This window comes from Phocoena sinus, chromosome 5 (assembly GCF_008692025.1).
Source record: "Phocoena sinus isolate mPhoSin1 chromosome 5, mPhoSin1.pri, whole genome shotgun sequence".
In the NCBI taxonomy this organism is placed as follows: Eukaryota; Metazoa; Chordata; class Mammalia; order Artiodactyla; family Phocoenidae; genus Phocoena; species Phocoena sinus.
The window spans coordinates 92,051,396-92,078,437 of NC_045767.1; the positions used below are offsets into that span (position 1 = coordinate 92,051,396).

General features: G+C 43.3%; 1 protein-coding gene across 2 annotated transcripts in view; it reads left to right on the forward strand.

The window, feature by feature from the left end:
* Window positions 1–406: 406 nt before the first annotated feature.
* The window catches only part of PARM1 (prostate androgen-regulated mucin-like protein 1), a 102,783-nt gene continuing 76,147 nt past the window's right edge, over window positions 407–27,042 (forward strand). For both annotated transcript variants that reach the window (XR_004350039.1, XM_032632859.1), the window contains exon 1: window positions 407–718. Coding sequence is in view for 1 of the 2 variants with exons in the window: in XM_032632859.1 (XP_032488750.1) it covers window positions 676–718 (43 nt within the window). In the remaining variant the exon portion in view is untranslated. The remainder of the gene's footprint in view (window positions 719–27,042) is intronic.

A 27,042-nucleotide genomic window follows, 5' to 3' on the forward strand; every position in this document is an offset into this window, starting at 1 on the left:
GTGGGGTTGAATGTGTGTGAGGGTTTCACGTACATGCAGGAACGTTTGGAGAAATGAAAGAAAAGGAAAAGGTTCTCATACTTGGAAAGAAGTGTATGTTCTCTTACAGTAGTGGGGTCTTGGCTCTTCGAGGTGACACCTAAGATGGCACACGGTCACGTGTTTAAAGGTTGTTACTCCTGTAAGAAAAGCTGAGAGAAATTCCTGAGGGCAGAAATCTGCTCCCACTTCTCTGCCTCCCCTTAGTTCCCGGCACAGTGCTAGCCGCCCCAAACATTTGCTGAACCGGGTCGAAACTCGGGTCTCGCGCCCTGACTGTCCAGCAGAGGCCGCCCTGGGCCGCGACTCCCGGGACACGAGGGCTGGGAGAGGAAAGGCCAGGGGTGGCCTTGTCATCTCCGCGGGACCCGGGTGGGAGGGGTTTGGCGGCAGCAGTCGCGGCGGCGGAGGCGGCCCGGGCGGCTGGGATGGAGCAGAAGCGCGCCGGGCGCCGGAGTACAAGCAGCTGACGGAGCCGCGCGGCGCTCGCCTAGCTTCCCCTACCGCCGCCCGGTCGCCCGGCTCCCACCGCAGCCAGCGGACAGAGGAGGAGCTGCCCGCGCTCTGGGCGCTCGGTCAGTCCCGGCAAACTCTCCCGCTGCCCGCGCCGGGTTCGGCACCAAGCACCAGGGTACCATGGTCTACCAGACTCTCTTCGCTCTCTGCATCTTCACGGCAGGTATTTTGGGGCGCCAATCTGGCGGAGGGCTGGCCCGGCGACCAGCGCTGGGGGCGGGGGCTGAACCGGGGAGACCGGGAAATAAGTCGCCGCGCGCTGGGGGCCGGAGTGGTGCGAGCCTCCAGCGTTTCGCAGAGCTGCGTGCGCACTTGGATTTAGAGCGATGTGCGTTTTTGGAGATCCTGGGCCGAGCCGGACCGAGGGGATGACAGGGTTCTTCCGGCCGCAGCCCGCGCCCGCACAAACTCCGGGCTTTGTGAAACAGGTGGCTGCACGATGCGTTTGAAACCCGGGTTGGCGACACTGACTGAAACTAGAGGCTTCTCGGGTCTCCGAGCACACCCTGCCAGAGTTGGGCACCAGACCTCTTGACGCGGTTGGACTCAGGGAGGGATAAAAAGGAGAAGCAGGGGGGGATCGCATCTGGGAAAGCTTTAAGCCGTGGCCGCGCACCCGGCGGGGCTGGTTTGCGTTCCCCGAGATTTGGTGGTCTCTCATCTCCGGCGACCCTTCCTAGTTACGCGTGGGGGTGATGCGGCCTTAACAGTCTCAGGGCAGCTGCTCCGACCCGGCTCGAGCTCGTGATCACCCCTGGGGATTTGCAATTCTACCCTATGGCCTGGAAACTCCCCCCAAATATGTGCCCTGGCAGAAACTGTTAACTTGGCTAAAACTAGCATCCTCCCCATTCCACCCACTCCCCCTACACACACTCACCCTCCGGACGGCTTCCCCACGCGCGCATCGCTGGCCTCAGGACCACGGATGGTAGCGGCCTCCAAGCAGGGCCTGGGGAGAGAGGAGCCGGAGGACTGAGCTCGGCTTGGTGGGCGTAGAGGAGAGATTCAGAACAGCTCTTTAAGTCTGAGGGTGGGGTATCCAGTTTTTCCAGAAAATGTAGGCAGACAAGGGACAACTGACTACGGATGAGGCACTGGTGGAAAAAGCAGCCCGAGTGCGGGGACACCGGCATGTTTAGCTAAGAATGTTCCAAAGCCACATACACAAGCCATTTGACTCATGTTTGTAGTCCGTGTGTGTATTTTTTTTCCTCCTGAATTGCTTGGGTTCCTGTAATTGTGGACACAAGTCGTTACAATCCCTTGAAAAGAAGCTAGGGGTTTCCAGGCAGCTCACAACAGATAATGCAGTTTTGAGGAAAAGTTTCCCAACTTGAGGCTAGAGCGGGTCTTTTTCCTCTACTTGCTGAAAGCCTGAGAAAGCTCCCTTTTCTCTCTGGTGTCTGCAAGGTTTGGAGGCGCGTCCGCAGAGGGTTCCCGGTCTCCTGCCGCTTTGGTTGCACAGCCTTGGGCCAGGCTGGTAGCGCCTGTATCCCCAAGTGTGACAGCCGACTCCGTAGCCCCGGGATTACCAAGAGACGTTTACAAAATGACAGGAAAGGTGCCTTCCTTTCTCCTCTCTAGAAATCCTTTCATGAGGCTTGAGGCTCAGAAAACCTTCAGTGAGCCAGTAGAGCTGGTAGGTAGGTTTGTTGGCTAATTTTATTTAGTGGCTTGTCTTTAATTTTTATTTTTTTAACAACTCTGGCAGTTGGCAACGCCGGGATTAACCCTACTAAGGCAGTGTATTGTGGGGTTTTTTCCTCCCTAAGGAGCTCAAGATATATATTTTTTTTTTAATTTTTTTTTTTTTTCTTGGCCAGTTTTAGAGTTTAGCCTCGCTATTGCTGCGGCAAGAACCTTGACCTTGTTCACGGCCCAGACTGAGGAGGCTGGTAGCTGGGGACCCACTACGCAGCCTCACTCATCCATGCACACATGTGTCGAAGCCAGAACAAAGAAGATCACAGCCTCCCAGTTCTGGGGTGCCCCTGACCCCGGAAGACATAGTTATGTTTCTGAGTACATCTCCCTGAGTTGATGAAGCGTCCTTTCCTCTGAGTTTGTGCCTCTGAAGGAATCTCTTCGGGGGTCAGTGTGTTGTTAGAGCTACTTGCAATAAGTTATCAGGAAAATAATATAAAAATAGGCATAAATACCGTACAGGGTTGTTTACATCCCAAAGTAAGGTGTTTTGAGAAACTAAAATATAACTTTTCTAGAAAAAGTTGTAAAGGACAGAGGGACAAGGGTTCTTGAAATGAAAGTGGTATGCGTGTTTCAGTGGATCATCCTGGGGTTCCCTTGGCAAAGCTCTAGATAGTTTCATCAGGCAGTTGCTTTCCCCCCACCCCATCTTTAGAGAATTCAGGAAATTTTCCATAAAACTCTTGAGGTGATACTTTCTTGAGCCAGGAATGGGGCTTAGCAGGGGACTTGTTTAGCTTAATAAATCTACTCAATACATATACATAGTGTTTTGTCCAGCCTGCATAATGGACACTTGTAAATACCTGTGCATTGTCAACAACACAGCAAAAGTAGATCTCTACACTTATTCACTTGTATTTTAAAAAGAAGGAAGAGAGAAACCGTGGGCTGTCTTCAGTTCTCTCACAGTTGATTGGGGTAGAAAACTAGCATGGCTGTTTTACAAACCGTTCCCAAACACCTCTAAGGCCAGTACTCTAGGCATACAGGAGTACTGCCTCTAAATTACAAGCCAGAACCTCCAAGGGCAGGCAGCAGAACCAAGAATGGAGGGAGGATGGCAGGCCACAGGAAGCTTCCATCTTCATCCCTCTCCCTCTCCTCTCTAGATTCAGTTCTTTCATTCCCACCACCGTCGTTGCTGCTCTCCAGTGCTCTATGGCTCAATATGTTAAAAAATTCCCTCACTGAGACATCTGAGGTATACTGGAACTTCCCAGAGTCCTTTTCCAAACATTCAAGGAGTCCAAGGGGAAACAAGCATAGGTAAGAGAGGCAAAAATCCCTTGACCCAGTTTTTCCTGCCTTAGGTTCTGCCCTGTCTGCCCCACCCCAGGGAGAGTACTGCAATCTGCCCCATTACCCAAGCTGACTTATTGGCCCCTTGGTGATCAAGACCAGCAGAGCTAGATTCCAGTCTGCCACCCAGCTAGAGAGCCTATTTGTGTCCCAGGCCTGTCAGCTAGCTCTTCTCCAAGTGACTAACATCTCGAACGTCCTTATCCTCAAAGGAAGACCCCACCCTACACATTTATGGCTCTCTTCTCAGTATAGGTCCTGATATACGGCAGGGCTTTATCATAAGCATATTAAAGCCATATCGTAAATCTTATCATAAACATGTTAAAAATAAACCCAAAAATGCACACACATTTATGGGAACGGCAAGGTTGCCTAAGGTTGGTTGGGAGTGGAGGTGAAGGGTGGCTTGCATCCCTTTAGCCTGGTTACCTCCTATTCCCCTGAAGTCTGTGTCACAGAGTGACACCTCCTTCGCTGTGAAACCTACCTGAGAAGGTGGAAGTTCTCCGTTATTATGGGATAGATTTACTGAGACAGTGTTGTGCAGTGGTGAAGCACGGCTGCAGGTTCTGCAGCTAGATTGCCTCAGTACAAAGCGAAGTTTTACTACTTACTAATTGTATCATTTAGGGCACGTAATCTAACCTCTCAAGTTTTCTTATCTACAAAAATGGGGAAATAAAACTTCATCAGACTGTTAAAAGTGGTAAATAACTGGATATACCTATAATGCCTGGGACATAGTAAGCGCTCAATAACTATTAGCAGTTGTTGTTGCTCTTATTCTTATTAACAAAGTTGACTGTGTTTGGCACCAGTTAGGTCATCCTGTCCAAAGTTTACGTGTCTGTGCTTGGACTATGTAAATTGAAGATTTGAACTAATATTCCAGCACAATGCCAGCTGTTCTGGCAAACATTCATGTGCAAATTAAGAAAAGATTCAGCTGAGCCTACTAAATGCCTAATTTGAAAAGGTTAATAATTTGCCGGCTCAAATTTAGCACAACAGTCCAAAAGACGCTCGGTAACAAACAGAAGTCAAGTCTCACGGAAGATGCTATTTCTTCCACAAAGTCTTTTGCAGACTGGTGTGTTTCAAAAGCCCAACTCAGCCAAACCTTAAGGTCAGGTTCCCAGAGCCACAAATTTTGGATAATTCTGATCAAACAACTTAGGAAAAGGCATTTCATGACGTGTGAATGATCCAGAATGGCTCTCTCCAGAATCCAAAAACATCAATAATGGCCGGATGTCTAATTTAACTTGGTCGTTTGGGCCTGGTCTAGTGGTGCTTTCATCGTGCTTGTGCTTTTATAAGAAAAATATTGGCCAAATATTGACACCGTTGGAGCAGATTTTCTTCAACTACAATTTTGGGGGGGACAGGGGTGGGGCTGGGGGGTACAGCATCCACTGGAAACAACGAAGAGGGACATTTAAACAATATTTTCAAAGTGTATTGACTGTTTTAACACCCAATGAAAGGAATCCTGCTCTAACATGCACGATGGTTTTCTCCCTTTTAGAAGTTACTGAAATTGGATACATTAGTTTAGGAATCAAATAGAGTCATCCCTAAGTATCCAGAACCTGGCCCCCATACCAAAATCCTCAGATGCTCAAGGTTCTTATATAAGATGGTGTAGTATTTGCATATAACCTACGCACATCCTCCTGTGTACTCTAAATCATCTCTAGGTTGCTTGTAATACCTAACGCAATGTAAATGCCGTGTAAATAGTTACCAGCATGCAACAAGTTCAAGTTTTGCTTTTTGGATTCAGGAATTTTATTTCCCAGTAGTTTCGGCCCAAGGTTGATGCAGATCCCACAGATACAGAGAGATGGCTGTCTTTGCTTTGCTAGCAAGGTATTGAATAAAACAGTTGCCTAGGAAAAATTAATGTTTCATTTAGAAGACAGCAGTAGTTATGAAAAGAGGTAGGCAAATAGTGGGTACCTGCCTTATGCAACGATTGCTTTTTTGTTGGAAATGCAGGGCTAATAGGTTATCATCCAGTTAATGTGCAAGTAGGGTTACTATAAACTAAGACAGATTTGTGTATGTAGTTCATGGCATGACATTTCGTAGTCACAGCTTAAATTATTTAAAGGACGGGGATTGAGGTAACATCAGATTTTCTGAGGTGTGGATCTTGAAATGGTCTTCGTGATCCTTTAACGCAGCATAGCCCATTTCTTTTACCTGTTTTAATATCGTTTATAAACCTTGAGACTTCTGCCATTTTATACGTAATAGAAATCATTTACAACAAAATAGGTGATTATATAATCGTTGTCATCTGTGCTTTTCATTGGTGCAAGGTGGCATAATGTCAATTGAAAATAAGCTGTTTTAATTTTCCTTTGGCTAGTGTTGCCAGATTTAGCAATTAGAAATATAGGTTGCCCAGTCCAATTTGAATTTCAAATAAATAGTGAATTCTAAGTCTATCCCACATAGTACTTGGGACACACTTAAGCTAAATAACTCTTCGTTGTTTATCTTGAATTCAAATGTAACTGATCATCCTGTATTCTAGCAACTCTACCTTTGGCCTTCCATGTGTGGTTCATCAGTGCAATGGCTTTGACCTAGGATCGGCTTTATTTTGAACCCTGCCCCACCCGGCTTTAGCCATCCCCCTCCATTTCATTCACTCATTACAATCTGTTCATGGGAAGACGACTGGGAGATTTCAAAGCAGCTCTGTCTCTCTGAGAGCAACTTACAGCGTTAGGATTCAGAGGCAGCTCTCCGATGGAACATTTTGAATCGGATTGCATATCCATTTACTGTGCACTGTTGTGATTTTCTGAACAATCGGTGGGATTTCTGTAGCCTCCCTGAGGCTACATTACTTTACCCTTTTGTGACCTTTTCTTAAAAAACAAAACAAAACAGTATACTATTTGAAATGGTAACAGTGTTCTTGCATAGGAGCTGGAACTAAGAGCCTTCCAGAATCCAGCAGGCAGCTGATTAAAAAAGAAAGTTAATAGAACAGCTTTGGATTTCAATGCTGTCTTCTGTGCCAGGATCTTAACACACCTCACAATTATTATATAAGGTTTGCATAATTCCTGCAGGATAGGTCTATAGGTATCACTTGGAATCTGTGGCTATATGGGGCCTGAAGCAGCATATTAGACAGAATTTCAAGGCAGATTGGGGGAAAAAAATCCTTCCAGCAATTAGACTGTGGTGGAAATTTGCGCCTTTATACCTAAGGCCAAATCTGTGACTAGGTAATTTGTTAAGTGGAAAAAAAATTGTGGAGAGTTACCAGGTGTGATATTTAGAAAACATGTCTATTCAATACAAAATAAGATGCATGATAGAATACGGCTTTGATGATAATATCTTCCAGTTACAGTCCAGATTCTGACACCTGATTTTCTTTTCCATGAAGGAGGAAATAAGGGCACAGAAACTTTAGAGCAGGTGTTGAACATGAGAAGAATTGGAGGAGAGAAGGTATAATTCATTTTTCATTTTTTTGGCCATGGTTGTAAACTTAAAGCTATCATTCAAGCTTCTCACTGGATAGAACATATTATATTTCCCTGTATGGGGTTATTTAAATATGTTACCTTTAAAATTATGATATTCTTGCCAGCTTGTGTAGTCCAGAGCATAACCTCATTCCTGAGAGAGTTTTTTCACCCACCGTTTTATCCACGATGGGTTCTTACTGGGGTTGTCTGCCCCTTATAAAATCTTTTCATTTTCCATTGGAAAAGCTTTTGTGATCCACAGATAGACGACAGGCAGCTACCATTATACTGGCGTTGAACAGTTATTTCATTGTTAAACCCTCCACACTATACGATTCTTGCTTTGTACTGTAATTCAGATTCTTTAGGAAGAACAGTAATAATTATTGTAAAGGTAAAAGGATGTCCTCTTTATTCACCATGCAAAAGCTATATGTGTTTAGGGAAATGTTTAAGACTGTGGTCATTCTATTGAGCTAAGGTAATGTGTCACATTAGGAGAGGACTCAGTACATCTTAGAATTACATGAGGGAGTCTCAAAGCCCATTTGTCCATGAGAGGGTCCTAGAGAAATCTGGTGGACTTGAACCACCTCTTTGTTGGTTTGGGAAAAGAGGCAAGTTATTGGTGGATCACACACTCGGCTGGTCATGGAAATTCTCGCTGTTGATGGGTCAACTGCGTGGGAGGTAACATCAAGCTGAATACGGCCATCACCCAACCAAAGGGAACTCGGCATGTTTGGTCTTAAAAATTACAATGTTGTCACAGATGGCATTCCAGAGGAGAGAGCCGTGGAATTGTCCTTTTTGAAGAACTGTTCAGACAGGTCTGAGCATGAGAAAGAATTATCAGTTTTTGAGGATAAATGATCATTCATCGTTTACCTTCTAGGAAATGTAGGAGGGGAAGGAAGTGTGATATCACATTCCATGTGGAAACTGGATAAGAAATGGACAGAGGGCAGGGGCCATGGCTGTTTCAGAATTTCTGCATAGGATACGTGGAAGAGGCTGGGAGTGGTCTGTTGCATGAGATGGAGAGAGTGTCAGGTGGCTGAACGAGGGGGAAGTGATTGTTGAAATTACTGGGGTCTACTAATGACCAAACCACCTCCTTGATGCTGCTACTGGAAATGGAAAATTCATCAAGTTTCATTTTTAGGTGAAGGAGAGAAGAGATTCCTTCTCAAATGTATATGCACATCCATCCTCTTTTAGGACACCTTTCTAGTTTTGTGCAAGGTTGCAAATTGAGCCTTTCAGAGGAAACGGATGTGACAGCCCTCAATGGCAGGTAATTCAGGTACCCTCAGCATTGTGAAAGGGGCAGAAGAATAAGAAAATGCTCAGAAATGTCAAGAGGAATTCAGCTGCGTGGTTTGGCTGCGCATGAAGGAGGGCTGAGTGACCTGGGGTTGCCCGCTTCCTGGCCTCCTAGACTGCTCTTCACGAAGAGTCCTGTTTTGAGCAGATTCCCCATTCAATGCTTATTTGGAGAGAAACACAACCCTGGTATTTACCCGATGAGGATGGGATTTGTGTTACTTTCTCTGAGAGGCTACCTGGTACGGTGGAAGAGGCTTTGGAGGAAGACAGGCTGGTGTGATGCCAACTCCGGGGTCTCGGTCTCCTCCTTGTAGAGTTATGATAATACACATCAAGTGCCATGTGAGTAAACATTCAACAAAAGTTTATTATAGAAGATTTTATTTTGCTTCATTGGCACATCCGCCTCACACTCCTAGAATATAAGATGCATGAGAATTTTAGCTGTTTTGTCCCAGCTGTGTCCCCAGCATGGAGAACAGAGCAAGATGTGTAATGAGTGCCTAGCAAATATGTGTTATATTAATTTTTCAATATATTTATTTATTTATTTACTTATTTGGTTGTGTCGGGTCTTAGTTGCAGCCTGTGGGATCTTCACTGTGGCATGTGGGATCTTAGTTCCCCAGCCAGGGATCAAACCCGTGTCCCCTCCATTGGAAGGCAGATTCTTAACCACTGGACCACCAGGGAAGTCCCTGTTAAATTAATTTTTAATAGAGAATCTTCATGTGTTGTCTAAGGCTCTGGAGATACAGCAATGAACAAAATAGAAGTCTGCCCTCAGGGAACTTATGTTCTTTGAGGGCGATTGACTTGGTCAGAAGAAAATCAGTAGCTGACCATCTCATCTCACAGTCGTCTTAAACGCAACACGTCCAAGTATGAACTCTTGGACTTTTCTCCCAGAATAGTCCCCAGCAGAAGCCTTCCCGATCCCAATTAATAGCAACTCCAACTTTCCAGTTGCTTAGGCTGAAAATCGTGAGTCATGTTTGAGTCTCTTTTTCTCTCAACACCCCTCATCCAATGCTTCAAGAAAATCTGTTCGCCCTGCCTTTAAAATACATAAAGTCAGACACTTTCTGCCACCTCCATTGCTGTCTGTGGTGTGAGCCCCACTCCTCTTTCTCCCAGAATCCTGCAGGGGCCTCCTCTCGGGCTTCTCAGCTTTTACCCTTTTCCTCCTAAGGTCTAGTCTCTACAGAGCAGCTGTCGATCCAGTGGAAATGTATCAGATGATGACATTGCTCTGTTCACAGCTCTGCAGTGGCTTTCTGTTGTGCTCAGAGTGAAATCTCAGCCCAAGTCCTTAAAGCAGCCATCCAGACCCACTTGAGCTGCTCCCCCTTCATCTTGGACCAGGGCTTCTACCTCTCCTCTGCTCCCCTGGCACCAGCCACACTGGTTTCCTTATAGCACGCCATGGCTGGTTCCTCTCTCTGGAACATATTTTCTCTAAATATACATGTGGTTAATTCCCTCACCTTCCTATAACCTTTACTCAGATGTCACCTTCTCAGTGAGACTTACCTTACCAACATTTTTATTTTTATTTTTTCAGTTACTCTTTTATTTCCCCCACCCCTTGAAATTGTCAAGCATACTTTGAGGAGGTGTTTGATTACTGACTTCAGGCTCTTTGGCTGTAGCGTCCAGTCTGCCCTTCCCCTTCTGGTCTCTTTCTTTCCTGGCAGCTCTATGATTATTTCTGCATCATTAGATTTCCTTTCCTGTGTTCCCAAAGGATGAACATATTTACAGTCAGTCCTGGAAACCTGATCTTTATCCTGAATTTCTGCTCAAAATCCACCAGAGAGATTAATCATGCGGACAATCTTATTTTATTAAGAAAATGTGTAGTACATACTAAAAATAGCAAGCCTTGCTTTGGTCATTTTCATCAATGCTTCTTAATCTGGACCTCATAGAACATGCATTTTTTGCTCTTTGATTTCTTTTATTCTCCTTGACCAGCATTTTTAAATTTGCAGTCTGTTCTGCCTGCCGACACCGTCTTCCCATTGCCCCTCGTCTGCCTCTTGCCTCTACTTTTTCCTTTAATGTCTCTCTTCCTTTATCCCTAGTCCCCCACCCCATCCTGGGATTTTTGTCTCTCTTGTTTGCTGTGGTATCCCCAGTGCTGTGTGGCACTAAGGGGGGTACTCAAAATATTTGTTGAACTGAAGGATTAAAATACATTTTTGAGGGCTGGCACAATGAAGACTTAATTTAAATTTCACCTTAGATCCCCCCAAAAGGAGACATTGGCAGACTTGCTTACTATCAAGTGCTTGTTGTCTAGTGTTTCCAAATAGCTGTTTTTTCAAAAAGAGTCAGGCTTTTCGTTTTCATTGAGTGTTACAAAAGCTAAACTTGAAAATCAGCTTTTTTAAAGCTATGCACATATAAAACACTTCTTTTACAAATGTAAGCCTTTTATTTTTTACCATGGCTATCACTTGAAAATAGCTGAAACTTCTTATACTCTCTGGTCAATTAAGAAAATGTCACCTTTGAGCTCAGCTAGAGAAGATAAAGTTACTTCTACTATTTGAACATTTTTGAGAATTTTCTGAAGAGCTAAAAAGAGCCTGGTGATGAAAGTGATTTAAGTCAAAGGGAGGCATGACTGCCAATGTCCCAGTAACGTCTGAGGATGTTAAGTCAATTCAAATGCTGAGTATTGAGGGTGTAAGTTAGTCACAAATAAGCTGAAGGACAGAATAGGAGATTTCCTGGCCTTACAGACTCTTTCTGTCTTCATTGGTGATTCTGAAATATGAATTGTGTTTTAGTCCAAGCGATAGATAGAAGTGATGAGAAGTCCTGACTAAAATCAGACCTGTATCCTGTATGCACTTGTTCTCCACCCTGCAGGGCTGACACCCCTTGGCATGGCTGGTGTTAAAGTCACCCAGGCTGGCATATCCCCCAGCTTCATCACCCAACAAAGACTCATGTTACTTTCTGCCTTAAATAAAAACATCTACTCATTTAGCAGCTGCCAAAAAGAACATGATCTTGAAAAAGAACAACATGCGGGTCTTGAAGCCTAAGGGATAATAGTAAAATTTAAGATGATATCAACTTGAAGAGCAACCTATAAACCAACCAAAGAAGGGAAAAGATGATTCTTTATATGAAAAACATGCTCCTTGCTTGTTCAGTGAGGTCACTTGTCCATTCTTGAGGTGGGAAGACGCTCCACCATCTTGAAGAGCAGGATGGACCGTGAACAGAGGAGGGGCAAGGATGCGAGGCCGACCCTTGTGCGGCAGGACCGACCGGAAACTGTGTCTGGGGTCGTGAGTGCCACTGGAAGGAAAAGGAACAGACATTGACAAGAGGAGGCTTTTGACACCCAAAGTCTCAAAGCCAAGTGTGGCTGCTGAAAGAGCAAAAATTACTGCATCACCGAGGATGGGGTTTCCGTTTGGAGAGTTATCAGTTAGAGGGGAGATGGGGGTTTTGACATTCAGAAATTTACAGCCAAGTCTTTGCTTAAAAAAAGTTGAATGTCCTTAAGTGACAGTTGTCTCTCGTTTTATAACAGTTTTTCAAAGTTGCACTCAAGCACTGATTTGTTTTTCATTTTTTATTATGGAAACGGTAAAATACACAGAAATTGACAAGAATTTGTCAGACCCGATTAAGTCTTATTTGTTTGTCTTGGTTAAGAACTTTTTTTTTTAATAAGTTATCCATGTTATACATATTAGTATATATATGTCAAGCCCAAAAGAACTTTTAAAAAATATTAATAAATTGGGAGCAATGTAAATATGTAATTATAAAGCACTAGTCAGATCATAGTGAACAGTTTCATGTTTATTCAACTGGGCAATATTCAGCAGTTGCTTAAAAGAATGAGTGGCTCATTTACGTACTGACAGGTAGAAATGGTGACAATATATTGAACTACTATATTGCAACTTTATATTTCACAACATATCAAAAGAGCAAGTGAAGGGATAAAATGCACCTCACGATAAAATAGTTAAAATGTCATGTATGTGCCTATGGAGAAAAGAGTTTAGAAGTTTACACTGGTTATTTCCGTCAAATGTCTTTTGGGTCAGTCTCACGTTTTATGCTCATTTGTTTGGCCTGAAGTTTATTTTAAGGTTTGTATTGCCCTCACAATTTAAAAAGGAACGTTGTAATCAGTATTTTAATTCCTCGTTATCAACAGTCAATGTGGCTCTAGTAACTGCTAGATGGCTACTACTGTCCTCAAAATCTTGATTCAAAAATCCTTCCGGGCTTCCCCGGTGGCGCGGTGGTTGAGAGTCCGCCTGCCGATGCAGGGGACACGGGTTCATGCCCCGGTCCGGGAAGATCCCACATGCCGCGGAGCGGCTGGGCCCGTGAGCCATGGCCGCTGAGCCTGCGCGTCCGGAGCCTGTGCTCCGCAATGGAAGAGGCCACAGCAGTGAGAGGCCCGCGTACCGCAAAAAAAAAAACCAAAAAACCTTCCAACAGAGTCCTCAAAAATAAGATCTTAGAAAAACAAATAACTTCAGAAAGGTTTACAGGATATCACTGACTTAATGGGCAAGGAAGGTTCTGGGAAGGGATTGACAAAGTAATATTATATTTTCTAAAGCCAGAGTGCTGCATAAATCATTGATCAGGACAGCCATCTTGGAAAGTATTTTAAGAGGCTCTGAGCTAACTGATCAGTGTTTAAGGTACTTTGTTCGTTTTTAATATCTTCGGTGTTGGTCTCTTATGGAAGCAATTTTAAATTAAAACATCACTCTAAGATTTTCTAAAATGAAATTTGTCAACTTTGATGTCAAATAAGAAACACAGCCCTCAGAAGAATATATGATATATTTCCCTTTTGGCAACATTTAAATCTGTTATATCATCTTTTCAATAAAATAATCAATAAAATGTGGTTTAGGAAAATGCTGGGAGATCCATTATTAATACTCCATGGCGTTATCAGAGAACAACACTAGGGAGAGGGGGCTGGAGCAGACAGGGCTGGAAGAGGCTTTGGTGTCATCTGGGCCAACCCCTTCATTTTGTAGAAAAATCTAGGCCTGTTGGGAAGAGGGGAAATTCACATGTTTAATTTTTAGCTGTGGTAGTTATCACCCTTGATACTATGTTCATTTCATCTGCAGCTTCATCTAATCCTCCCAACCACCCCAAGAGATAGGCAGTCTATTCCCATTTTGTAGTTCAGGTTTTTAAGTCTCAGAAGTTGAGTAATGAGATGCAGATCTCACAGTCGGTGAGTGACAGAGCTAGGCTTTGAACCCAGGTCTGCTATCTTTTGCCTTGAACTGCCAAGTCAGTTGATAAATCCTCTCGTGTAAATTTAGTCTCTAGCATCTCTCCCAACTCTGATCCTCTTCGCCATCCCCACAGCTACAGCCTTGGTTGAGAACCTTATCATCTCATCCTGGACTGTTACAGTAACTCCAAATGGTCACTTGTCACGCTTCCTCTTCTCACAGTCTGTGAGGACTCATTCAAGCCAGGCCAAATTGCTTGCTTCCCTCCAAAGAAGGAGAAGCAGACTCGGATCTGCCTAAGAGTCATTCAGGTTCTCAGATGGTGGTTGCTAAATTTTATTTCCAGTACAAGGAATGAAAGCTCCAGGAGAAATGGCTAACTCCAGGTCGGGGTTAGGAAATGTATAAGATGAGCCTGGAGGATCTTGTTATACCAGACAGCAGGGATGTTATCAAAGACTACGAGGGCTTCGCTGGTGGCGCAGTGGTTGAGAGTCCGCCTGCCGCTGCAGGGGACACGGGTTCGTGCCCCGGTCCGGGAAGATCCCACATGACACAGAGCGGCTGGGCCCGTGAGCCATGGCCGCTGAGCCTGCGCGTCCGGAGCCTGTGCTCCGCGATGGAAGAGGCCACAGCAGTGAGAGGCCCGCGTACCGCTAAAAAAAAAAAAAAAAAAAAAAAAAAAAAAATACTACGAGCCTCCTGTCAAAAGGACTCAGAACCACTTACTGAGGCTCCCACTGGCCAAAGATAGAACAGTTGGAACATCCATAAGGATAATTTCAAAGGACTGAATCACATTGTTTGAGCTCATGAGTTCATAATGGTACCAAAACCAAATCAATGATTACACGAAACTTCACTGATCTCCATTAGAGGATGCTAATTAACCAACACATTATTTTGAAAAATAATAGCTAAAAGAATTGTTTCAATTGATTGATTGATCTTATGCATTTATTTTATGAGGTGTACACTGGGTGACCAAATATTAGATGATGGGATAACTGACTGTCTCCATACAAGTATTCCAGCTAACGAAGACGGCATAGTGGAAATAGAAGATCACCATGTTGCCATGCGCTGGCGCGTAGATGAGCGTGGATCCTGAGGGAGTGGCCTAGAGGACAGATACCTTGAGATAGTGGAAAGTGGCCTGGAAGCTGGGACATCACCTGGATGAGGAGTTGCAGAGTGCGAGGCGTGGTGAATGCACTGAACACCGAAAGGCTCCAGGGGTAGCACAGAAAGGAGAGGAGATCCAGTTAGCCTGCTTCACGCCATCACACATCAACACGGGAATCTGGAAAGGAATGAGAGTCAACTTCCAGACAAGCTTGCTACCTTTGGGGGACCACCCTTACCTGCACGTCTTTATGAAATAAAATTTCACTCTGGCTAAGTGAATCCAGTGAAGATAGTCTTTAAAGGATTCACAGGTAGAGGAATGTAAGAGGTAGTGTACCTTCCTGGATAGAAAGGGAAACCTTCTCCTGGCTTCTCAGTTACCCAGCAGAGGTTGCCGGTTAGTAAGTGTCTGTCCCCAAACATTACTCGCCCCAGTTTGCTGCGAACTCCTTGCTTCCTTGAACTATGCCAACCTTCCAAGCTTGGGACAAATATAGATTAGCTATTATTGTCCTAGGGTTGCCATAACAAATTACCACAAACTGGGATGGCTTAAAACAACAGAAATTGATTCTCTCACTGTTTTGGAAACTAGAAGTTAAAAATCGAGGTTTCAGCAGGACCACGCTCCCTTCAAAGCTTCAAGGAGAGGATCCTTCTTTGCTTCTACCAGTTTCTGGTAGCCCCGGGTGTTCATTGGCTTGTGACAGTGTTAACTCTGATCTCTGCCTCTTCACATGGCCTTTTTCCCTCTGAGTCTGTTTCGATTCCCTTCTCATAAGGATATTAGTCATTTAGTCTTGATTGGATTAGGGTCCACCCTTACTCGGTATGCCCTCATCTTAACTTGATTACATCTGCCAAGACCGGATTCCCAACTAAGGTCACATTCACAGGTACTAAGTACCCCCTAGTTAGGGGTTCACCATGTCTTTTAGCAGGGACACACTTCAACCCATACCCACTATATTATTTTCACATCTAAGGCATGTTCATGAAAGACCCTCCTCCACTGATAAAAGGAGCAGTTAATAACCTAATCAATTACGAGTTACTTTTATTCAAGACAGCAGCTGCTGTCACCTCGTATTTTTTATTTACTTGTTTACTTATCTGTTTATTTATTGCTCTTGATGGTAGAAGTTTGGTTGAGACTGTTTAAATCAGGTATTTCTCAACCAGAGTGTTCTGGGCATTTGGAGGGGATATAACACGTGGATAGCATCCCTTGGCCCTTGAATGCTAAATCACAGTAGTACCTTACAGGAATTGTGACAAGCAAAATAAGAGAAAAATAGAGAAAAAAAAAAAGAAGGTAAGAAAGGAAAGAGGGAGGAAATGCCTTCACACATTTCTAAACTTACCAGGCTCACTGAAAACCAAAGGTCTACATTAATGAGATTTTTAATGGCCCTTCTTAGAGACCCACACAGAATGGGTTGTCCTAAGCAATAGCAGTTCTCCTACTCAGAACGTACTCAGCCAGTCTGCCAACTGTGAGAGGCCTCTAGATGCTTCAGGAACGTTCTGATTTGGACATGACTAGTAGCATGTGGACTATTTGGAAGGTACTGTGTCACTTTTTCTCTGCCATGCTTAATACTATATTGTGTGCAACCTTGGGGATGAAGTAGCCTCAGGGTACACTATAGAAAGAGCAAAAGTGCCAGGAGATAAAAATAGTTTCTGCCCTTGGGCAGCGGAGCTCATTGCTTATAGATACCATACCTTTCCCCTCTGTGCAGAGACGGCATGATCCACTCCCTAAAGAGTCTCTTTTCCTCAGTTCTGAGTAATGTATTATTGGATGTGGGACACAAGAGGTCACAGGAATCTTTCGTGGAAAAATGTAGAAATCGTGACATTGTAGAACAGTGGATTTCTGTCTGCCAACATGAAAAGTGTGTGGCGGTGTGTGTTTGTATTTGTGGGTAGGATGTGTGTTTCCCTCCTTTCTTACCTGCTTCCTTCCTTACTAAAATATTTAGAAGAATTTTAACAGGAGGAGACCAAGTAGCGTAGAAAGAATGTCTTTTTCAGGGAAAATTGATATTCAGTGGATTCATGCTTTTTCTGTAATATGTAAAAGTCAACACTTCCCCCCCATAAAATAGCAGGTTATCCTACAACATGAAACAGCCATAATCATGTGCATCCGTGTCTTCTGATTAGTAACTAGGATCTTAATTAGGTAGAACATGGGCATTTATTTTGTTCTGTAGCTGCCTATTCAGTGGGTTTTTGGAATCATAGCTTTCCTCATAAATTAGAGTGAACATCACACTGGCAAGTCTTTCCCTTGGAAAAAAATATAATTTCACTTATAGGAGATTTAATTACTTAGATAGTTTTGCTTATGTAGGCAAGAGAAATATTCTAAGAAAACTGAGAGGTCTACAGAAGCCTTTATTGACCTGGGTTATTCTTAAAAGAATTAAAAAAAAATTTAAAGCTCTGACACTATAAACACAGCTCCTTGATGAGAGCTGAGTTCATGCTGAGATAAAAAGTTACAAAGCAACAGAACAGCCTCATTATATTTTTAAAATCCCAGGGAGAGCCATTGTTTCACCAAAGCAATGTGGTAAGACAGCCTGGGACCCAATGTCAGTGCCCAAGAGACTAGGAGTAAAGAGCTTTAGAAGCTTTGAATTTTTTTCTAAAACAATTAAGATTAAAGGAGTTAATCAGGAAATCTGAGGTTATATAATGGTGAGCAGGTCAACCAGCTCATATATCTGGTTTGGGGCACATGCTTGGAATGACCAAACTTTTCCACGGAAGATTGGACTTTAGGATAATTCTTTCAGAATGAAAGAAGTGACAAGAAACATGAAAGTTTGAAAAGTGATCCCCACCGTTACTGACATCTGAGAGCATCCTAGCCTCTCCAGAGACATTTGACTGAGGAAAGCAGATGAGCCAGCTGGGGCTCGAACCCCAAAGGGACCTGACAGGAGGTAGAAGGAAAGTGGGTCACGTCTGGTGAGACAGCTTGTTTCCCTTGACAAGTCACGCTGGCCGATTTGGGGGCCACCAGTTGTATGGTAGCTGGCCTGGCCACCTTGAAACCTCCTCTCTGAGGGTAGCATGGCTGCTGCTTGGGAATCCATGGCACATGAGGCAGAAACTAGGAGTAGATCTGGAATATACCTTGTGAAGCGCTAAGGCTCAATACCCACGATAAATTCTTCTCAAAATCACTGGGAAGAGATCATTCACTATTTAATCAAGAACTACCCAGGAATACTACTCAGCCGTAAAAAAAGAATGAAGTAATGCCATTTGCAGCAACATGGATGCAACTGGAGATTATCATACTAAGTGAAGTAAGTCAGAAGGAGAAAGACAAATACCATGTGATATCACTTATATGTGGAATCTAAAATATGACACAAGTCAACCTACCTATGAAACAGAAACAGGTTCACGGACATAGAGAACAGACTGGTGGTTGCCAAGGGGAAGGGGATTTGGGGGGGATGGAGTGGGAGGCTGGGGTTAGCACATGTAAGCCATTATATATGGATGAACAACAGGGTCCTACTGTACAGCTCAGGGAACCTATATTCAGCATCCTATGATAAACCATAATGGAAAAGAATATATAAAAAAAGAAAATATATATTTAGATGTATAACTGAATCACTTTGCTGTACAGCAGTAATTAACACAACATTGTAAATCAAGTATACTTCAATAAAAAAAAAAAAAAAAAAAAAAAAGAACTACCCAGGAAAAGCACAAAGCCTTCTGAGATGATGTATGAAGGGACAGGAATTCTAGGGAAAAGACTCAATTTCCCTTTGACTTAGTCAGGATTGGCTTTCTAGGAAGGCACATAAAACTTGAATTAGAGAGACGGGTTCATTGGCGTGTGCCAGTTGTACTTTGTCAGGTCTTCACTAGCCAAAGTGACATCATTTGTCTTCCATACAGCTGTGCCAAGCCGTACTGATGAAACTTTACCACTGGATGTGAAAAGGCACCTATGTTATTTGCCGAGCACTTACTGCCGGGTGTTTAACAACCCAAATGTGACCTTGTTTGACTCAAAATGTCCAACAAAAGAAATGCCTCAGTGTTGCAATTACAACACGCAATGTGGCGATCAGACCTTGCTGTAAACGCAAGGGTTCTACCTGCCCATTTTCTTTGCACTTGTGATGCTGTTGGCCTGTCCCGACATTGTGTTCAGAAGACACAGCCAACCCTGCTGTACCTGCAAAAGAGCCATTCCCACTGGTTGTGCTGACAGTGAATAAAAAGTAGGCACCAAATCCCAATCTGCAATGGGAATGTTGGCCCTCATTACCCAGACTCCTAAACGTGCAAATTATATTGTTCACGCGTTTTCTTGGTTTTATTTTTATAAAAATGCATTTTTCTTAGCATCAGAGTTAAGCAACACTTGATTTTTATTTTTGATGAGGAATCTGGCAGAACATAGGCAATTAGCCGGAAGCTGTGTGAATTCAGGAAACCTGATTAGCAGTTAGATCCGAATTCATCTAAGAATTTAGATTTAAGCCCTAGTGGATAAAGTATCCTTCTAAAAGCATTAGCAGTTTGGCTTTCAGTGGGACATTGGATTAATTCAGTCTGTGCTTCCTTGCTACACGGCATCATTTCAAGGTATAAATTCAATTTACGGTATGGAAAATGGATAAGATATGCATAAGCTGGTCTTGATTTAACAGGGATGATGAAGTAAATATTCTGGTAAATGAAATAGTCCGAATAACTGAGCTTTCTCTGTACTCTTATGTGGGTTGCTGATTTTTTTAATTGGAAAAGAAACAGCATATTTAAAACCATGTCTAACATTTATGGTAAGGTCACCGATAAGTTCCATGCCTCCACTTGTCATCTGTTAAATAAGAGGTTTAAATGAGATGAGATTTAGCATCTACTCTTTATGATCCAAAACAGATTCTTAACCTGAGACCTTCCAAATTTAGATGATCCATAAATGAGCTCCAGGAAATTCACAGAACATCGTATCCAACATTGCACGAATGAACTTCTGTGCCTTCTTTTTCTTGGGAGACGTTCCATAGATTGTATCCAGTACTTGAACTCTGGCTCTCCAATAAATTTAAGAGCGTCTAATATTCATTCTGTGATTCATTTAACCCTTAAAGGATTTACTCTTTCTTTGACAATTCATAAGGTACCTAGGGGTGGTGTGGTGCTTGAGGGCGCCCTTACACTGCGGTGGTGCTGGCTTATGTTTATTTGGGCTGTGGCTTTCAAAGTACAGATTATTATTACATGCATTCACCTCGCCTTGGGTCACCCACAAAGGTGGAGATTGTCCTTTCAAATTAAGGCTATAGAAGTGGGGAGGGGAATAGCAAAGTGGCTCAGAGATGTGTCACTGAGGCAGTCAGTGAGATCCTGGGGAGTCAGCCATGGGTGTTTTGACTTGCTGGACTGGTTTTCTTTCCATTACAGTGTGTTATATAGGATGTCATAAAAGCTACATATTCCTGCACACAGCTCAGTATTTTGGAAGCCACTTGTGTTACTTAAGGTCTCCAAACTCTAGGCCTCCCCCCAAAAAATGATCCAAAATTAATTGGACTAGTGGCAAGTATGAATTTCAATCTAAAAATGGAAAATACTGCCCTGAGCCTACTGTTCTTTAGGCTCCTGGTCCTTAAACTCTAACAAAAACATTCACATAGCATCTTATGGTTTCCACAGAGCTTTCAGGCGCAAACTGACACTCAGTACTCACAAGTTCTTGGCAGCCAGCCAGCACACCCATTATATAGATGAGAAAAAACGAGACTCATAGAAGTGAGTTGACACAACCCAAAGCCACAGAGAAAGGGGTAGAGTCAGAACTCCAGGCTGATCTCACGACTCCAGCTTTGTACCTGTTCGTGGCAGCACAGCTGTCTCTACAGTGTTCTCAGGGCATTGGGGGTAGGCGAGGGGTGCACAGACTGGGACATACGTTGTCAGGTCAGACCATTTTCATAGACTTGCGCATTGGCGAGAAAACTGTCTGCAAAATACATTCAGTGGTAACATAGTGCGTTCCCTGGAGTGTAGATTTGAAGAATTTTCTACAAGTTCAGAATCTTTCTCCATACCAAGCAAAGGACAAATATATCTCTGACCAACAAGAAAATACCAAGACTGAACTCCTCCCCAGTTCTAAATGCAGCCTACACCTTTTTACAAGAACTTTTTCTGTGGACTTACTTTTTTTTTTTCCAGAGCATACATAGCCTACTTCAAAGCTGGGAGACTACGAGGAAGATTGAGGACAAAAAAGGCTATTATTTCTCCCTATGTCTTACTGGCTTTTTGCAAATTCCATAGGAACTGAAACCCAATAATTATTCTATTATCTTTTGCCAACGTTAAACCTTTTTCCTAAGTAGTTATATGACATTAAGTGGCTGGAAGAGATATTTTTGTGACCAGGCTGTGCTGAGAGGGCATTATAATGCACTGAGAGATACATGATTTATTTGTTTTGATTTTAACTTCTGAAAGATTTACATCTGGGCATAGATATATAAAACAATAGAGAGTGTTTTGCCACTACAAAGGTAAGAATGGCTCAGCTTCAGCTAGTTTGATTCTGTCACCACAGTGGTAGAGGAGCAGCTCAAAATAGTTCTCATTACAGATCTGCAAAGACCTTGGTTTGGTGCCCATGATTCTGCTTTTGAATCTCAGCTCTGCCATTTAGCCAGACAAGCAGGGGGGAAGGGAAATTAACATGAAACCTAGTAAGATGCCCGCCATCGTGTTTAGGCACGTTATAGACATTTTCTTTTCCGACTCTACAACAGCCCTGGAAGGTTGGTGCTATTGGTTTCTGCTTCTGAATGAGAAGACAGAGGCTTGAAGAGGTCCAGTAATTCCTCTAAAGCCACAGAGCTAATGGATTCCAAATTTGAACCCAGATCTCTCGGCCATTAAACCCGTGCTCTTTCAGTGATTCAGCACCTCTTTTCTGGACTTCCATGTCTCCATCTGTAAAATGTGATCGTTAAAGATATCTTTTAGGGTTGTTGCTTTTTTTTTTTTTTTTTTTTTTTTACGGTAGGCGGGCCTTTCACTGTTGTGGCCAATCCCGTTGCGGAGCACAGGCTCCGGACGCGCAGGCTCAGCAGCCATGGCTCACGGGCTCAGCCGCTCCGCGGCATGTGGGATGTGGGATCTTCCCGGACCGGGGCATAAACCCGTGTCCCCTGCATCGGCAGGCGGACTCTCAACCACTGCGCCACCAGGGAAGCACTAGGGTTGTTGCATTTTAAGAGGTTAATTTACCCAGAACAACCCTGATATACAGAAGGTCTTCGATAAATAGTATTTCTCTTCCCACACTTTGTTCTGGTAATAATTCTGACTTAGTTTGGTCAATTAATTAGGGGTTTTTTTTTCTTTTCGTTTCCTTTTGTTTTTTTACTTTAGGTTTTGACCTACCTCAGCTGTTTTTAAAATGCAGAAGCAAAAAGATGACTCTAAATAGAGGTACCTGTATGATTTTAGAGGACAGGAAAGGCAAGGATAACTTTTTTTTTCTTCCATCTTCTGTCTGGGGTGAATAGCTACAGGGCAGGGAGTGGGCTGGTGCCGTCTGGTCCCAGAGAGAATGTGTGAGGTGACCAGGTGTCTTTTTAACTGTGCATCAAGACCCTTGTGAGTAATTTTAACATCACTTTATAAAGCTGCTGCGATCCTGTTGCTTTGGGGAAGGGTTGAAGCAAGACAGCAGCCAAGCTACACCCTGTTGGCCTGCAGTACTTCTGAATGGACTCTGTCGCTATAAGCAGGTAGCCCAGCGCACTGCCGAGGCCTGGTACGTGGTAGAAAATGTGGGCAAAACTTCACCAGAATTGGTAGGAAGTGTCAGATTTCCTTGCTTGTAGATGACAGCCTGCTTGCAGAAAGACTCGGGAAGAATTTCGTGTCTGCAAAATGATTATGTATGTATGTATGTATTTAACTTTGCTCCCTGCCTGAAGGCCCTGGAGCCCTCTGCTTGCAGATAATGAATGCATCTAAACTGCAAATTCCAGGGAAAGTGGAAAGCATCTAGATAAGCTGGAGTGGTTGGAAAAAGTGGTGACCTAATCTTAGAAGGAGATTTTGACATTTTCATTTAGCAAACATTGACTCAGCACCTTTTTTAAACTGTAAGTAAGTACTGGGCGCACACTTCATCTTGAATGCACTAAGTCTAGTGGGAGACCAGACTTGCAGACAGATACTATAATGCAGCCTGGTGGGCTCCATATTTGAGGTATGAATGGAGTGTGATGGAAACCTAAAGCAGACAGGGTAACTATTTTGCCAGATGGAGAAATAATATTTAGATATTTTAGGAAGATAAATAGGAAGTTCCCAAACAAAGGAAAGGAGGAAAGGGAGGGCATCATAGACAAAGCACATACAAAGGCCCGGTGTCCACAATAGGGGGATTGTGAGGAATCCATGAGGCTCGGCCATGAGACAACAAGACCAGAGACCAAACTTGGGGCCAGGGTGAAACACTGGGGGTCTGGATTACAACAGTCAAAGGGCTCAAGGCCTAGCTCTGCCACTTCTCAGATGTGGCTCTGAACGACGCACATTGTCACTCTGAATCTTGTCTTCCTCATTTATGAAATGCAGAAAATAATGGTACCTATCAGAGGGTTGTTGTGAGGATTAAATCAAAATAGACTAATTGCTACAATTCCAGCAATAGTAGTGCTCAATAAATGTCAACTCTTAGTAGTGGTATTCGTCATAGCAATCATTAATTTTACAATAAAATCAATAACGGAAAACATGAATAGTGTTCCTATTAGACTTCTCAAGTGTCTTTTATAAAGAAAAACAGGGTTGTCCAATAAAACTTTCCGTGATGACGGAAATGTTCTCTTTCTGCACCAGCCAGTTCACTAGCCGTTAGCTCTCTCTGGCTACTGAGCATTTGAAATGTGACCAGTGCAACTGAGAAACTGCACTTTTATCTTATTTAATTTTATTAAATTTAAATGACTACATGTGCCTAATGGCTACTCTGTTAGACAGTGGAGGTGTAGAGTCGTGGAACCACAAAATGTTTAGAATACAAGGGACCGTAGAGATTGATACAAACTTTCCTCATTCTCCCCTTCCCCCACGCACTACCATTTTACAGTTGTGGAAATGGAGGCTCAGAGAAGGAAACTGACTTTCCTAGGGTCACACGGACATGATAGACTTAGCACTAGAGCCCAGCGGGTCTTTTGGCATCCTGGCCTGGGCTCTTATTATCCTGAAGTTTGGTTGGATTATCCTCTCTACTTTAGAAAGCATCTTGCCTAAGCTTCATGGTTTCTGTTGTCACTGTCAGCCACCTCACTTTTCCCTACCATGTACATTTCTGGTCCTTTTTTTCTAATATAAATGCTGCACCCAGTAAATCCCCAATAAACCATAACTCACTGACAGATATTTTAGTCCCTGATTTTGACAAATGCTAACGGAAAACACTATGTATTGGCCATAGCTCACTGAGTACAAAATGCCCAGAACACTGTTTTCATAGCTAGTACTTTTTTGTTGTCATTATACTGGAGTATTTTTGTTGTTGTTTTTGTTACTTTGCCTGGTGGTTAAACCAAAGTGTCAACAAAAATACAGACCTTCTTTTACTATTTACAGAATACGAGCCCCAATTCTTTATCCTTGGACTGTGAGCTGATCGAATGACTCACTTAGCTGAATCATCCGTTAAGGAGGAATGATCAGGTGCAGACACAAGTTTTTGCAACAGCCCGTGTAGTTAGTTATCCTTGAACTCAGAGGCAGATCTGCTGGGAGACTGTTGTGGTACCTGGTCTACAAACATAGCTCTTTCCTTCCTCTGCAAAGAGAAACTTTTGCCCTTCTCTGTAGCAGACCCTGGGTAGGAATGGCACATGGTGTCTGGGAGCTGACCTGCGTGTTTGCGGCCTCGTTCCCCTCCTTCCTGAGCAGTGGGTGGGGCGTGGGAGGGGCAGGGGGCAGAGCTGAGGGAGGCATGCGCAGGTCAGCCAGCATTTATGTGGTACCTGGATTGGATCCTGGAACAGAAAGAGGACATGAATGGAAAAATGGATGAAATCCAAATAAAGTCTAATTAATATTGGTTTTAATTAAATTTAAAAGTTTAATTAATAGTAGTGTATCAATGACAATTTCTTAATAGGATACTAACAGTGGAGAAACTGGGTGAAGGGTAAATGGCAATTCTCTGTAACATTTCTGCAACTTTTCTGTGAAGCTAAAATTACTCCAAAATGAACAGTTTATTTAAAGGTAAAGCCTCATAACTAAAATAGCCACTGTTTTCTGTAAATCTAAAATTATTCCAAAATAAGCCGTTTATTTAAAGATAAAGCCTCAAGACTAAAATAGTCAGTATTGGTTCTTTGTTAAACTAGTAGGGGAAGGCAGTAAAATAAATGACTAAAGTTTTAAAAAGAAGTTTATTTAAACAAAGTTATCACAAAAAGGAAAACTCTCTGCCAAGCAGACCGTGACATTTGTTGTCACTGTCACTGTCGCCAAAGGTCAAGGTTTCGGCCCCTAATGCAGTACAGTCATCGCTGTTAAAGAAAAAAAAAAAATATTCTGACGCTTGTTAAAATGGCGAGGAAGACTTTATTTGAGACTATTGAAATAGGAGTCAAGGCTATCGCAGTAGAGGAGAGAGATGGAGCTCACCTCTGAACATGACAATTTCAAGTGGGGATCCCCCAAGGAGCAGGGTGAAAGGGTCAGTGGATGGAAAATCACCAAGAGGAGATATCAAGGGGTGGGTGATTCTGGCTAAACCAACTTAGCAGGAATCTTGCTCAAAGCAGGCCAAGGACTTTTATTTACATCAAAGGTGAGGGATGAGGAACTTGGTCAGGTATCAAAGGTGATCAGAAATCAAAGGTGGGGGGATTCTCACTAAACTGACTTAGCAGGATTCTTGCTCAGACTCGGCTAGGCAGGCCAAAGACAGGATGGGGAGGGGCATGAGGGGGCCCCAAGGTTGAGGTCCAGACAAGAGGGCTCAGAGGAACTTGACTGAAGTGGAGAGAGGCTTTGTCATCATCAGTCATGCCAATACCATCTGATTCCCATTTGAGTGGCGCCTATACTACCAGCATTCACCCTGCTTGACTTCTATCCAGATTATTTGGTTGCATCCATAGTCTTGGCATGGTGCAGCCCGGGAGCAGATTCCACCTGTGATTTCACATTCAGCATTTGGATCTTGGCCGCTGGCATGACCGGGTTAATGCTGTATGAGCCAGTTTCCTCCCAAATTGATTGGCTTCTGTGTCTGGAGACAGCAAACTTTGAGGATATGGCATCTAATTTTACAGATGGTTTGGTACCTAGAATCCATTAGGCAGTTCTTTCCCAGAGCAGAAGTCATTTTTCCAGTCAAAAGATCCTTATGCAGATGGAAGAACTTTACTTATAGTGCAAACACAAATCCCATACATCTGCCAGTTGAGGTCAAGGGATGAACTACAGGAGGGCTTTCTTTCCCTCTGGGCTGATCCAGCACATTCATTCACATTAACATATCCAGGTCTGCAAAAAATTGATAAGCTCAGTCCCCCTTTGCATTACTCTTGGTGTAAAATGTCACGGTGGTTTGTAATTTGGGTAAGTTTTGGAGCACTGTGTTTCCATGTAAAGCCAAGTGACGAAATGAGGACACCCAGGCAATATCAAGCAGAACCAGTTTTGCGTTTTGGCCTGTATTCTGACCTAAAATTACCTTCACACAGCCCCATTTCTCCACCTGGCTTTGGCTGCGGGGCAGCTTAGGGCTCGGTCTGCAGAGAGATAGACTGTGTCATGGGGAGAGCTTGTGGGGAGGGCTGATGGAGGCTGACACTGGCACATAGGCTGAGCTGGTGAAAACTTAAGTTTAAACTTGTTCTTTTTTTTTTTGGTTTCAGTTCCAAAATAAATTTCATAAGCTAACACATTCTGACTCTCCTAACTCTTAAGTTCTGAAAGGAGATGAAAGAAGTTCATAAAATCCAAGCAAATCCATGTCTACCTGTAAGGTCCTCTTGTTCTGCTGTTATTGAACTTGTGGTTTTTTCCTTAGGGGATATTTTAATATATGGAGAAGGTGAAACAGTGGCTAGAATATTGGGCAAAATGTAACCGTTATTAAGCAGCACACTGACAGGTTGTCAGGTTTTACCCCAACTTTGGTGGTTACTTAAGTATCACACCAGCACAGTGGATAAAGCAGCGAACATAGG